A 14,511-nucleotide genomic window follows, 5' to 3' on the forward strand; every position below is an offset into this window, starting at 1 on the left:
TGTCATCTGACAGAGATGAATTGCTAGTGGATAGATTAAAGGTTATTTTCTTATTTTTGTTGTTATGAGCTATTCGTTGTCTTCTGGTTTTAGTATTACGATTCATCCAGGGGTATACATAACCCCTGGTGAAATCATTTTCAACTCGTCGAAATTTTTTTATTTTTAGTTGTCTCTGTTCCTTTTGATATTTATCCATTAGGCTTAAATGTTCTTGATAATTATTCAAGAAAGATTCATCTGTCAGCTGTTGCTTCCCTCCCTTCCTTGTGAACTGAGCTCAGGCCGTGGAGCTCTAACGCTCTGCATGCCAACTTCCCTTCTCCGAAACAGAGGAGAAGGGAAGCAGGTGTGTGTAGCGTTAGAGCCTCACGGCCTGAGTTCAGTTCGCTCCAACACTGGCACCTGGCCCCTGAGTGCATGACTCTTTTGGCAGCTGCACTAGCTTCCCACGCATCTCATTCATGCGGCCACAGTGGTACATATCCGGAATGTCGAAGGAGTCCTGCTCTGAGCCCTTGCCTTTCTTCACCGTGTCTGCCCCGGAGAAGCGCATCGCTGAACATAAATGGATAAGTGCCACTCTCCCCACCCTCTTCTCCTCTCCTTCCTCTCCCGCTCGCTTTGCTCCCCAGAGCCAGAGAAGGCTCAAGTTGCTCGTAGACTGCTGGCAGATGCCCAGCGCTGAATGCCTTGTTTCACCAAGGAATGCAATGTGCAGAAAATGTTCTCTGAATTTTTCCTGTTGCAAGACTTGTGCTTGGAGAATGCTTGGCCTTGTGTTTCTGTCCAAGATTAGCGTTGAAGTGATTCATTGTGTAGCGCAAGGATTATGACAGACTGGGGGGAGGGGAGAGAAATGTTGATGCACCCAATTGGGGAAAGAGAGGAAAGGAGGGAGAAGGAAGAGAAATGCCAAGCTCTTGGAAGGGAGGGGAAGGAAAAGAGATACCAGACCATGGAGTGAGAGAGAAGGAAAGGAAGGAGAGAATATGCCAGCTAATGGAGGGGGAAGAAAGAGATAGAAGAGAAATAAAGGAGAGAGATGCAATGGGATTGAGTAGGAAGGCTATGTGGTTGAGTAGGAAGGAAAGGAGAAGAGAGAGATGCCAGAACATAGGGGAAGGGGTGGAGATAGAAAAATGGAGAGGGGATAAAGCTGAAATGAAAGGACATTGAAGGGACATAGAAAGACAGAAGATGCCATATGGAAGAGAGAAAGAGAGGGCGAACACTGGATGGAAAGGCAGAGAGGGCAGTGGATGGAAGGGGTGATATAGAGGGTGAACAGTAGATGGAACTATAGGGGAGAAGGGGCAGATATTGAATGGAAGTGTGTGGGAGGAGGCAGACATTGAATGGAAGGGGGGTGAGAGAAGGGAGAAGACGCTGGAACGAAGTGCAGAGGAGAAAAAAAAGAACACTGCTAGATTGGGGGAAAAGGATAGAGTTAGATACTGGAAGGGGTGAGGGAAAGAGGTGGCAAGCTATAGGTAGACACAATGAAAGGGAAATCATCTAAATTCTCTCTTACTAGTCAGTCCTCAGAGGCAGAAAATAAATTGAGAAGAAAGAACAGGAGGAAGGGATTGGAGAGAGAGATGCCAGAGCAGGGGGAAGGGGAGGAGACAGATACCAGACCTGGGAGGAGGAAAGGAGGAAGAAGACAAATACCAGATCTGAGGGGAGGAAAGGAAGAAAGAAAGATGCTAAAATCTGCTGGGAGGGAGGGAGAGATGGAAGGGAAGAAGACAGATGCCATACCATGAAGGGGGGGAGGGGGGGCAGAGAGAAGTAGATGGATGCCACACCAATGTGGGGGAAGGGAGAGATGATAGGAAAAGCATACAGTTTTTGGAAGAGGCATTGAAAGAGAGCAAATGGCATATGGGAGAGGCAGAGAGAGGGCAGACAGTGGATGGAAAGAAGAGAATGATGAGAAAATGAGGCAAGCAGAAACCAGACAAAGGTAGAAAAAAAATTTCTATTTGTTTTATTTATTTTTGCTTAAGAATAAAGTGTTATTGTAGCTGTATTGATAATTGTTTATTAATAGAAAATGGAAATAAGGTATGGCACTGGTATGGTAGTCTTTGTTGTTTATTTTAAATTTTAAAATAAAAGAAATAAAGTGGAAATAAAGAAGTAAATAAGAAAATGGGTAAATAAATGGGGGCAGGGCATGGTAGGGGTGGGTTGGGCGGGGCCCAGTTGACTTGTGTACCTAGGAGCCTTCAACAAATTAATGCTGCCCTGGATAGAGACTGGAATGGAGTAATGATCTGAGAACCAGGAAAACCAGGGTTCAAATCCCATTGCAAAACCTTGTGATTTTGCTTCAGATGCAAATTTAGGGTCTGGCCTATATTGCAACGGAGAGATAATGACTACCTTACGAAGCTCCTTCCCCCCAACACCCGCTTACAACTCTCTGGTGCTCACTACCTCCAACCCTAATCTAACCGAGGCCAACCATATCCCAGCCGATAGATTCTGGACCGCCTTCGAGCTCGTTTCCGATTCCTAGGTCTCCAAACTCTGCCTCAAGTTAAAATCCTGCAACTGTACCTTGGATCCTTTCCCCTCCTACTTATATGAGAATATTCCAGCACAAGCCATCTCATCTCTCACCAAACTTATAAATTCCGCCCTGATCTCAGGCCTATTTTCTACAGAAATGGGACACATTGCCTTATCCCCTCTATTGAAAAAATCCGATCTAAACCCCACCACTCCTTCCAGCTATCGCCCAATAGCTAACATTCCTCTCCTGACCAAAATGCTGGAGTCCATCATAGCCACCCAACTTTCGTCCTATCTTGAGAGATTCTCCATTCTCCTACCCTACCAACATGGATTCAGACCCAACTTCAGCACTGAATCCCTTTTAGCCTCTTTAATTTCAAAGGTCTAACAACTTCACTCCTGCAACAAGTTCGCTGTCCTTCTTCAATTTGACCTTTCTGCAGCTTTCGACATTGTCCATCATGACATACTAATCCTCCAACTTTCTGAAATTGGCATAAACTCCACAGTCTTAGATTGGTTCTCAAAATTCTTACGTTCCCGCTCCTACTTCGTTAACATGAATGGAACCTCATCCTCCCCTTGGAAACCGATCTGCGGAGTCCCCCAGGGCTCACCCCTATCCCCGATTCTTTTCAATGTTTATATGTCCTCCCTGAAACTCCTCCAACTATCCACCTCGGAGACACTTTACACCTACGCTGACGACATCCTTGTCCTTCTTGAGACTGACTCTAACCTCACCAACCTTGCTGATAACATCTCATCTTGTATAACAAATCTCCAATCCTGGGTTCGCACCGTTCAAATGAAACTAAATGAGACCAAAACAAAACTACTTTGGCTCGGCCCAAAACTAGATCAGTTACCCACCCTCATCCCTCTATCCTCTGGCACCAATCTGCAGCTTGAGCACTCTAGCAAAGTTCTGGGAATCATCATTGACTCCTCATTGTCCTTCAACGACCACATCAACTCCCTAGTAAAAAAATGCTTTTTCAATCTTCACATACTAAGAAAAGTCAGATCCTGCTTTCACCAACAACATTTTGCCGTCCTTGTTCAATCCATTATTCTATCCAGACTAGATTACTGCAACTCCATCTACTTAAGCCTAACAAAGAAAAGTCTTCTCAGACTTCAGCGGATTCAGAGCACCGCAGCTAAACTAATCTTCGCAAAAAGCAAATTCAACCATGTCTCCCCGCTTCTGTCTAAGCTTCATTGGCTCCCAGTCATCCTCAGGGTTCACTACAAATGCGCCTGTCTAGCCTTCAAATCTCTCCACGGCATCCTTCCTCCCCTCTTTCCACTATCTTGGCTGTCCTCGAGTCCTGACTCCTCCAGATCCTCTCAAAATTTCAAACTATCCTTCCCCTCTTTAAAAGGCATATCCCAAACAGGAAAACTTGGAACATCCCTCCTCTTCAGGATCACCGAGCTGTGGAACAGCTTTACTGCCCATCTTCGGAGTTCGTCCTCCCTCCAACACTTCAGAAAACATCTGAAAACTTAGCTTTTCTCCAAAATGTAACTCCCTCCCTCTCCATTATTCTAAGTCCCCCATTTCCTTTCTGTTTACCAATTCTCTTCCTCTTTCCATTGTAGTTCCCTTCTTGTTTTAATTCCTGTAAACCGTGTCGAGCTCCACTCCTGTGGAGATGACGCGGTATATAAACTTAAGGTTTAGTTTAGTTTAATGCAATTCTAGTCTTAATTTTAAATGGTCTACGAGGACTGGCACAAGGTATAGAAGTAGAAGGGACACTGGGAAACAGTGATCACAACATTATCCACTTCAACCTAGACACAGGAACAAAAAATGAATTCAGAACGATGGCCATGGCACTGAACTTCTGAAAAGAGAACTACAAAGGGATGAGTCATGGTGAGAAAGAAGATTAGGAAGAGGATAAGAACTGTAAATACGCTAGAGCAAGCATGGTCCCTTTTTAAGGACACAGTCACAGAGGCGCAAAATTTATATATACAGTGTATTAACAAGGGTTCTAAGTGGAAGAAAAACAAGGAACTGGCGTGGCTCACTGTAGCGGTGAAGGAAGCGATCAGAGACAAGAAGACTTCATTTAAGGAATGGAAAAGGACAAAAATGGAAGAAAAATTGAAAAAGCACAAACAACATCAAAGCAAGTGCCATAAGGTGGTAAGAGGGGCCAAAAGAGACTATGAAGAAAAAATAGTCAAGGAGGCCAAAAACTTTAAGCCATTCTTTCAATATATTAAGGGGAAACAACCCGCGAAGAAAGCAGTGGGGCCGTTAGATGATCAGGGAGTAAAGGGAGTACTAATGGAGGACAAAGCCATCACAGACAAACTGAACACATTTTTTGCGTCTTTATTTACCGAAGAGGATATATCCAAAATACCCAGAAGCCTACAGGAAATGAAGATGGGAAACTGACAGGGACAACGGTTAGTCTAGAAGAGGTATGCAGACAGATTGATAGGCTTAAAAATGATAAATCCCCGGGACCAGATGGCATCCACCTGAGGGTAATGAAGGAACTGAAATGGGTTATAGCTGAACTGCGCCAATCTGTTGATTAAATCAGGAAAGATTACAGAACACTGGAAAGTGGTGAGTGTAACGCCAATCTTCAAGAAAAGTTCGAAGGGCGATCCGAGAAACAGACCAGTGAGTTTGACTTTGGTACTGGGAAAGATGGTAGAGGCATTGATAAAGGAACACATCATCGATCACCTTGACGGACACAAACTGATGCAGACCAGCCAGCACGGCTTCAGCAAAGGAAGATAAGAACATAGGAACATAAGCAGTGCCTCCGCCGGGTCAGACCATAGGTCCATCCCACCCGGCAGTCCGCTCCTGCGGCGGCCCAAACAGGTCACGACCTGTCTGAATCACCAGAAGGGGCTCCCTTGCCACCTTGGTTTCTCATTGAAGTCCTATCTTCCCATCGTAGTCCTAACCCTCCGGTCTTGCACATGCACGACCTGTTGGGTTTCTATACTTATTACCTGGTTAGCTTTCTATACCTGTGTTACATCCCAGCACCTCTCTCAGTATCCCACAATCCCTTTATCCCTCAGGAATCCGTCCAATCCCTGTTTGAATCCCTGTACCGTACTCTGCCTGATCACTTCCTCCAGTAGCGCATTCCATGTGTCCACGACTCTTTGGGTGAAAAAAAACTTCCTTGCATTTGTTTTGAACCTATCTCCCTTCAGTTTCTCCGAATGCCCCCTCGTACTTGTTGTCCTCTTCAGTCTGAAGAATCTGTCCCTATCCACCCTCTCTATGCCCCTCATGATCTTGAAGGTCTCTATCATATCTCCCCTGAGCCTCCTTTTTTCCAGAGAGAAGAGCCCCAGCCTATCCAACCTCTCGGCGTATGGGCAGTGTTCCAGCCCTTTTACCAGTTTCGTTGCTCTCCTTTGGACTCTCTCAAGTATCGCCATGTCCTTCTTGAGGTGTGGCGACCAATACTGAACACAGTATTCCAGATGTGGACGCACCATCGCTCGATACAATGGCATGATGACTTCCCGCGTCCTGGTTGTTATGCCCCTCTTTATGATGCCCAGCATCCTGTTGGCTTTTTTCGAGGCTGCTGCGCACTGTGCAGATGGCTTCAGTGATGCATCCACCAGCACACCCAAGTCTCTCTCAAGTCTGCTGTCTCCCAACAATGCCCCCCCCCCCCAATTTGTAGTTGAACAATGGGTTCTTTTTCCCTATATGCATGACCTTGCATTTTTCCACGTTAAAGCACATTTGCCATTTGTTTGCCCAGTCTTCCAGCTTGTCCAGGTCCTTTTGCAGGTCCTCACACTCCTCCCTGGACCTAACTCTACCGCACAGTTTGGTATCATCTGCAAATTTTATAACCTCGCACTTTGCCTCCTTTTCCAGGTCATTGATAAATATGTTGAAGAGTAACGGCCCCAGCACCGATCCCTGTGGCACACCGCTCGTGACTCCCCGCCAGTCAGAATATTGGCCCTTCACTCCGACCCTCTGCAGTCTACCCGACAACCAGTGCTTGATCCATCTGTGCACATCCCCTCCCACCCCATGGTTTCACAGCTTCCTAAGCAGCCTTTCATGTGGCACCTTGTCGAAAGCCTTTTGAAAATCGAGGTAAATTATGTCTATGGGTTCCCCATTGTCCACCCGACTGCTTATTCCCTCAAAGAAGTACAGAAGGTTCGTTAGGCACGACCTTCCCTTACAGAATCCGTGCTTGACAAGATCTTGCTTGACAATCTTACTGCACTTCTTCGATGGAGTAAATAGGCAGATAGACAAGGGTGACCCAGTTGACATCATATATCTAGATTTTAAGAAGGCGTTCGACAAGGTTCCGCATGAATGCCTATTTTGAAAAATTGCGAGCCATGGAATCGAGAGTGATATACTCACATGGATTAAAAACTGGTTGGCGGATAGGAAACAGAGAGTGGGGGTGAATGGACAATACTCGGACTGGAAAAGCATCACGAGTGGAGTGCCGCAGGGTTCGGTGCTCGGGCCTGTGCTCTTCAACATATTTATAAACGACCTAGAAATTGGCATGACGAGTGAGGTGATTAAATTTGCAGACGATACAAAATTGTTCAGAGTAGTGAGGACACAGAAGTATTGCGAAGACCTACAAAGAGACATAAATACGCTCAAGGAATGGGTCGTAAAATGGCAAATGAGGTTCAACGTGGATAAGTGCAAGGTGATGCATGTCTGTAACAAAAATCATATCCATGAATACAGGATGTCTGGAGATATACTCAGAGAGAGCATGTAGAAAAGAGACTTGGGAATACTTCTAGACAAGTCAATGAAACCATCCATGCAATGTGCGGAGGCGGCGAAAAGGGCAAACAGACTGCTAGGAATGATTAAGAAGGGGATCACAAACAGATCTGAAAAGGTTATCATGCTGTTATACTAGGCCATGGTACACTCCCACCTGGAATACTGCATCCAACACTGGTCGCCATACATGAAAAAGGACATAGTACTACTGCTACTGCTACTAATTTATTTTTGTATACCACTATACCAAAAAAAGGTTCAAAGCGGTTCACAAGATAAAAATACATACAATCAATAAAATTGAAATGACATAATAAAAACAAGCAATTAAAATACATCAATTAAGGTCAATGGATGACGGAGATAGGAAGAGAGTGGTGAAGGAGGAGAAAGAAGTGGCGGAAAGACTAAACATGTTCTTTTCGTCAGTATTTACAAAAGAAGACACATCCAACATACCGGAACCTGAACAAATCTTCAAAGGAGACCAAGCAGAGAAATTAACATCCATGGAATTAAGCCTTGAGGATGTACACAGGCAGATAGAAAAATTAAAATCTGACAAATCTTCGGGCTCGGACGGAATCCACCCTAGAGTATTGAAAGAACTAAAGGAGGAAATAGCGGAACTACTACAGCAGGTTTGTAATCTATCCCTGAAAACAGGCGTGATCCCGGAGGATTGGAAGATAGCCAATGTTACGCCCATCTTTAAAAAGGGATCGAGAAGTGACCCGGGGAACTACAGACCGGTAAGTCTGACCTCGGTTCCGGGGAAAATGGCGGAAGCGCTGATAAAAGATAGCATCGAGGAGCATCTAGAGAGGCATAAACTTATGAAAACAAGCCAACATAGCTTCTGCAAGGGAAGATCGTGCCTGACGAACTTATTGCACTTCTTCAAAGGAATTAACAAACGGATGGACAAAGGGGACCCCATAGACATTGTATACTTAGACTTCCAAAAAGTCTTTGACAAGGTACCCCATGAACGCCTACTTCGGAAACTAAAGAACCATGGGGTGGAAGGAGACGTATACAGATGGATCAGGAATTGGTTGGCAGGCAGAAAGCAGAGGGTAGGAGTGAAGGGCCACCACTCGGACTGGAGGAAGGTCAAGAGTGGTATTCCGCAGGGGTCGGTGATTGGACTGCTGCTATTCAATGTATTTATAAATGATCTAGAAACGGGGATGAATAGCGAAGTAATAAAATTTGCAGATGACACCAAGCTATTCAATGGGGCTAGAACTAAAGAGGACTGAGAAGATTTACAAAGGGACCAGTGTTCCCGCTAAGCTGCGTTGGCCTGCGCTCACGCACAAAATATTACATCGCAGCGCAAAGTTTCTCTTCACAGCGCACACACGCGTCGGTAAGGTAAGGGGACGCACTGGGGGGATTGCACTTCCCCACAATTGCCATGCTTCGGTTCCTCTTCTTCCTTCCTTCCTCCCCCCCCCCCCCCCCCGCGGGACCCTGCGGCACCATCAACTCTTACTCCCTCTAATGTCGGCCCTGCAGCTCCAGACTTCCTCGCACCTTCTCCCCTCCCCCTTTGGATCGCTATTATTTTAAATGTTATAGCTGCGGAGCTGTATCCATCAGTGGAGATGTCTAACCTCGGCCTGCCCCGGAACTCTTACTGCAACAGTGACTTCCTGTTCCTGCCTAGACGGGCGGCTGCTGCAGTAAGAGTTCCGGGGCAGGCCGAGGTTAGACATCTCCACTGATGGATACAGCTCCGCGGCTATAACATTTAAAATAATAGCGATCCAAAGGGGGAGGGGAGAAGGTGCGAGGAAGTCTGGAGCTGCAGGGCCGACATTAGAGGGAGTAAGAGTTGATGGTGCCGCAGGGTCCCGCGGGGGGGGGGGGGGAGGAAGGAAGGAAGAAGAGGAACCGAAGCATGGCAATTGTGGGGAAGTGCAGAGCTGCAGGGAAGAGTGTTGCGGTACCCAGCTGGAGGGAGAAGGAAGATGAGGGAGGGAATTAAAGGAGATGCCAGGGCTTGGAGCGTAGGAGGAAGGTATGCCAGTCTAAGGGAAAAGGAAGGGGGAGATGTGAGAGCATGGAGGGGGAGCGAAAGATGGAAGAAAAGGAAAGGAGAGAGATGCCAGAGAATCAGGGAAGGGGAGATACCAGACTATGAGGAGAGGTGTGGGAGAGGGAAGGCGAGGAGAGAGATGCCAGACCAATGGGGTGAAAGGAGAGATGGAAGGGGGAGGCATACAGTTTCTGGAAGGGGCATAGAAGGAGAGAAGATGCCATATAGGGGAAGAGAGACGGCAGACAGTGAATGGAAGGAAGAGAGTTACAAGAAGATGAGGAAAGGAGAAACCACAGAAGACAAAGGTAGAAAAAAATTTATATTTATTTATTGCTTTAGGAGACATGTGTCACTGTTTCTGTGAAGCATTGTATGCAGAGTCCAGCTTCTTGCTGGTTCAATTTAACCTTTGTCTATGTATTTTTATTTTATCCCCCCTTTTACAAAACTGTGAAGCGTTTTTAGCACCAGCCTTGGTGGTAGCAGCTCTGATGCTCAGAATTTTATGAGCATCAGAGCTGTTATCTCCGTAGCTAAAATCCACACTACAGTTTTGTAAAAGAGGGAGGGGTTAGTTTGTGATTACATATTCCTTACTAGGCGAAGGTGTTTTCTGTGTTCTGTGTGTTCGAAAGACATGGTTTTCTGTTAGGATTGACGGTGTAGGATTGATCTGTGCTGGTCTGGCTTGTTTAGTTTTACAATGGGTGTATTGATGTACTGCTCACTGCAATATGTAAGATGCTGCCTTTTCCTAGGTACTCATGTGTGACGTGTGGTTTGTTACTAAAAATCATGTTTTTCTTACAGATGGGGGGGGGGGTGCCAAAAAATGATGGGCCCCGGATGTTACATATGCTAGGTACGCCACTGTATGTAAAGATACCAGAAAGCTGGCGTAGCAAAAACTTCTAAGTTTTGAGTATTTAACCCTCCCACAATCTCACGGGCACTCGTTTCAAGTTTATTGAGATTTTGATTTAAACGCAATATCAAATATTTTCAATGCGTATAACAAAAATAAATTTGGGGAAATAAATAAAACCATTTGAACCAGTGTTCCCGCTAAGCTGCGCTGGCGTGCGCTGGCGCACAAAATATTACATCGCAGCGCACACGTTTCTCGTCACAGCGCACGATCGGAAGAGGCGTACGGCAGATGGCAGGGCGGCGAGAGGAGAATCGGGCGAGTTGGCTCATAACTTGCTGGCGCCCGATATTTTTGGCTCACGGTGAAAAAAGTTTGCTCACAACACCCGCCCGCTTAGAGGGAACACTGAAAGGGACCTAAACAAACTAGGGGAGTGGGCGACGAGATGGCAGATGAAGTTCAATGTAGAGAAATGCAAAGTCTTACACGTAGGAAACAGAAACCCGATGTACAGCTACATCTGCTGGGAGGGCTGTTATTGAGTGAGAGTTCCCAAGAAAGGGACTTGGGGGTAATAGTGGACATGACAATAAAGCCATCGGCACAATGCACAGTGGTTGCTAAGAAAGCAAATAGAAAGCTAGGAATAATCAAGAAGGGCATTACAAGCAGAACGAAAGAAGTTATCCTGCCGTTGTATCGGGCGTTGGTGCGCCCGCATCTGGAGTACTGTGTCCAGTATTGGTCGTTGTACCTAAAGAAGGATATGGCGATACTCGAGAGGGTTCAGAAGAGAGCGATGCATTTGATAAAAGGTATGGAAAACCTTTCATACGCTGAAAGATTAGAGAGACTGGGGCTTTTTTCGCTGGAGAAGTGGAGACTTAGAGGGGATATGATAGAGACTTATAAGATCACGAAGGCAATAGAAAAAGTGGAGAGAGACAGATTTTTCAAACTTTCGACAACTACAAGAACGAGAGGGCATTCCGAAAAATTAAAAGGAGACAGATTCAGAACCAATGCTAGGAAGTTCTTCTTCACCCAACGGGTGGTGGACACTTGGAACGCGCTTCCAGAGGGAGTGATACAACAGGGTACGGTATTGGAGTTCAAGAAGGGATTGGACAATTTTCTGAAGGAAAAGGGGATAGAAGGGTATAGATAGAGGGCTAGTATACAGGTCCTGGAGCTGATGGGCCGTCGCGTGAGCGGACTGCTGGGCATGATGGACCTCAGGTCTGACCAAGCAGAGGCACAGCTTATGTTCTTATGTTCAATTAAAATTGAAATGCAACAGTTAAAAACAAAAGTGAATTAAACAGTTGTAGTACTAGGATATAGACATGTTGAACAGGGGCTGAGGGTGTTGCTGTACAACGAGAGGCTAGAGAAACTGGGTCTCTTATCCCTTGAAAAGAGAAGACTGAGAGGGAACATGATCGAAACATTCAAGATATTGACTTAGTAGAGGCAGAGAGATTGTTCACCCTCTCCAAGGTGAAGAGAATGAGAGGTCACTCGCTAAAGTTAGAAGGGAAAAGACTCCATACAAATGTAAGAAAGTTCTTCTTCATCCAGAGAGTGGTAGAAATCTGGAACTCTCTTCCGGAGGCTGTTATAGGGGAAAACACCCTCCAGGGATTCAAGACAAGGTTGGATAAGTTCCAACTGGAACAGAACATACACAAGTAAGGCTAGACTCAAATAGGGCACTGTTCTTTGACCTAAGGGCCACCATGTGAGTGGACTGCTGGGCACGATGGACTACTGGTCTGACCTAGCAGTGGCAATTCTTATATTCTTCTAATTTTTTTGAATTTGTTAGAATTGCATACCGCTGGAGTTGCTCTAGCATTTAGGTAGCACATAAAATTACTCTGTAAACTGTATATGGTAAACTTCCAGGGATTGGGAAATACCTGAGGGTAACTTGCTTTGATACAAGACCTTACTCTTGATGGAGGAGGATTATGGTTGGTAGTAGATTTATAAAAATATAAGACTAGCCTTACTGGGTCAGAGCAATGGTCTATCAAGCCCAGTAGCCCATTCTCACGGTGGCCAATCCAGGGCACTAATACCTGGCCAAAATCCAAGGAGTAGCAATATTCAATGCTACCGATTCAGGGCAAGCAATGGCTTCCCCCATGTCTTTCTCAGTAACAGACTATGGACTTTTCCTCCAGGAACTTGTCCAAACCTTTCTTAAAACCAGATACGCTATCTGCTCTTACCACAACCTCTGGCAATGCGTTCCAGAGCTTAACTATTCTCTAAGTGAAAAAAATTTCTTCCTATTGGTTTTAAAAGTATTTCTCTATAACTTCATTGAGTGTCCCCTAGTCTTTGTAATTTTTGACAGAGTGAAAAATCGATTGACTTGTACCCAATCATATCACCCCTCAGGCGTCTCTTTTTCAAGCTGAAGAGCCCTAATCTTTTTAGTCTTTCCTCATATGAGAGGAGTTCCATCCCCTTTATCATCTTGGTTGCTCTTCTTTGAATCTGTTCTAGCGCCACTATATCTTTCTTGAGATAAGAAGACCAGAATTGAACGCAATATTCCAAATGAGGTCGCACCATGGAGCAATACAGGGGCATTATAACATTCTTAGTCTTGTTAACCATCACTTTTTAAATAATTCTTAGCATCCTGTTTGCTTTTTTGGCCATCACCGCACATTGGGCAGAAAGTTTCATCGTATTGTTTACGATGGTACCCAGATCCTTTTCTTGGGCACTAATCCCAAAGATGGACCCTAGCATCCGGTACCTGTGATTCAGGTTATTCTTCCCAATGTGCGTCACTTTTCATTTGTCCACATTAAATTTCATCTGCCATCTGGACGTCCAGCCTTCCAATTGCCTATGGTTTGCCTGCAATTTTTCACAATCCGGATGCGTTGTAACAACTTTGAACAGTTTAGTGTCATCTGCAAATTTAATCACCTCACTTGTCGTTTCAATTTCCAGATCTTTTATAAATAAGTTAAATAGCACTAGTCCCAGTACAGACCCCTGCGGCACTCCACTGTTTACTGTCCTCCATTGAGAAAAATTACCATTTAACTATCTGATAACCAATTCCTAATCCACAACTGAACTTTGCCACCTATCTCATGACACTTTAATTTTCCCAGGAGATTTAGTAGTACTAGGAGGAGGGCTGGTCTTAGTCATGAAGAAATAAGGATTGGAAGAGGAGAGAAGGTTTCATTAATGGGAGTATTACAAGGACAGGAATAAGATAAATGGCCTCACTCATAATGTTGGGCTGAGGACAGTAGGAGGAGGAAAGGTCTCGCTTCTGATAAAGTCATGAAACTAGGGAGAGGAGGTAAGACTGCCTGATAGGAGTTCCCCAGAGTCATTACCTGTAAACGTGAAGGCCTTCAGGAGCTCTAGGTAGGAATACGTGTGATCATTATTCTCATCAAAGCGCTGAAGTTCCTCCTTCTTTGGAGCATTATGTTCAAGGACTTGCTGGATATCGCTGTACTTCAGAAAGCCATCGGCATCACTGTCGGCACCATAAAAAAACACCTGGAAATCTTTTCAGATTAAAAATGGCAAAATAAATAATCTGCTTGAAAACAAACAGCTAATTTCTTCAAAAAGGACAGAAAAAAAATCAAGCAATTCAGCTTCAGACACAGAAACTCGATTTAGAGAGTTTTCTATCAATAAGTATCTTAGAGTTCCATATAGGCCCCCTTTTATCAAGCTGCGATAGGGTTTTTATTGCAGGCTGCAGCGGTAAAAGCTCTGACATTCATAGAATTCCTATGAGTATCAAAACTTTTACTGCGGCCATAATAAATGCAGGTAAATTCTCTTGTTTATCCATAACATTGCCTTTTAATGCAAATTTACATGACCATAAGGAAAATATTTTGACATAGAAACATGATGGCAGATAAAGGCCAAACATCCATTAACCTCTACTTTCCCTATAGGCTAAGGCTCTTAACACCTGCATTGTGAGCTCATAGAACATCATTGTTATAAGCTAAGGGGTTCATAATAAATTTTAAAAAACATTCAAAAAGTAGCCTAAATCGGTATTTGGACTATCAAAGAGACAGATCGTCCAAGTACCGATAATCAAAGCTGGTTTTAGATGTATCTTAAACCAGCTTAGGCCTTTAACCTGCCTCTGAACGCCTATTGCGAAAAGAGGTGTTTTTAGAGGAGGGGAAAGGGCGGGAGGTGGGCCGACCTAGCCTTAGTCATGCAACAAGTATAACCAAAACTTTAACGAGATTG

The 14,511-nt window shown here is 44.8% G+C and overlaps 1 protein-coding gene across 4 annotated transcripts in view; it reads right to left on the reverse strand.

Moving 5' to 3' along the window:
• The window catches only part of LOC117357363 (EF-hand calcium-binding domain-containing protein 14-like), a 298,105-nt gene that overhangs the window by 17,252 nt on the left and 266,342 nt on the right, over nt 1–14,511 (reverse strand). For all 4 annotated transcript variants that reach the window (XM_033937827.1, XM_033937816.1, XM_033937836.1 and 1 more), the window contains one exon: nt 13,620–13,796. In XM_033937827.1, coding sequence (XP_033793718.1) covers nt 13,620–13,796 — 177 coding nt within the window. The remainder of the gene's footprint in view (nt 1–13,619; nt 13,797–14,511) is intronic.

This window comes from Geotrypetes seraphini, chromosome 1 (genome assembly GCF_902459505.1).
Source record: "Geotrypetes seraphini chromosome 1, aGeoSer1.1, whole genome shotgun sequence".
NCBI lineage: Eukaryota > Metazoa > Chordata > Amphibia > Gymnophiona > Dermophiidae > Geotrypetes > Geotrypetes seraphini.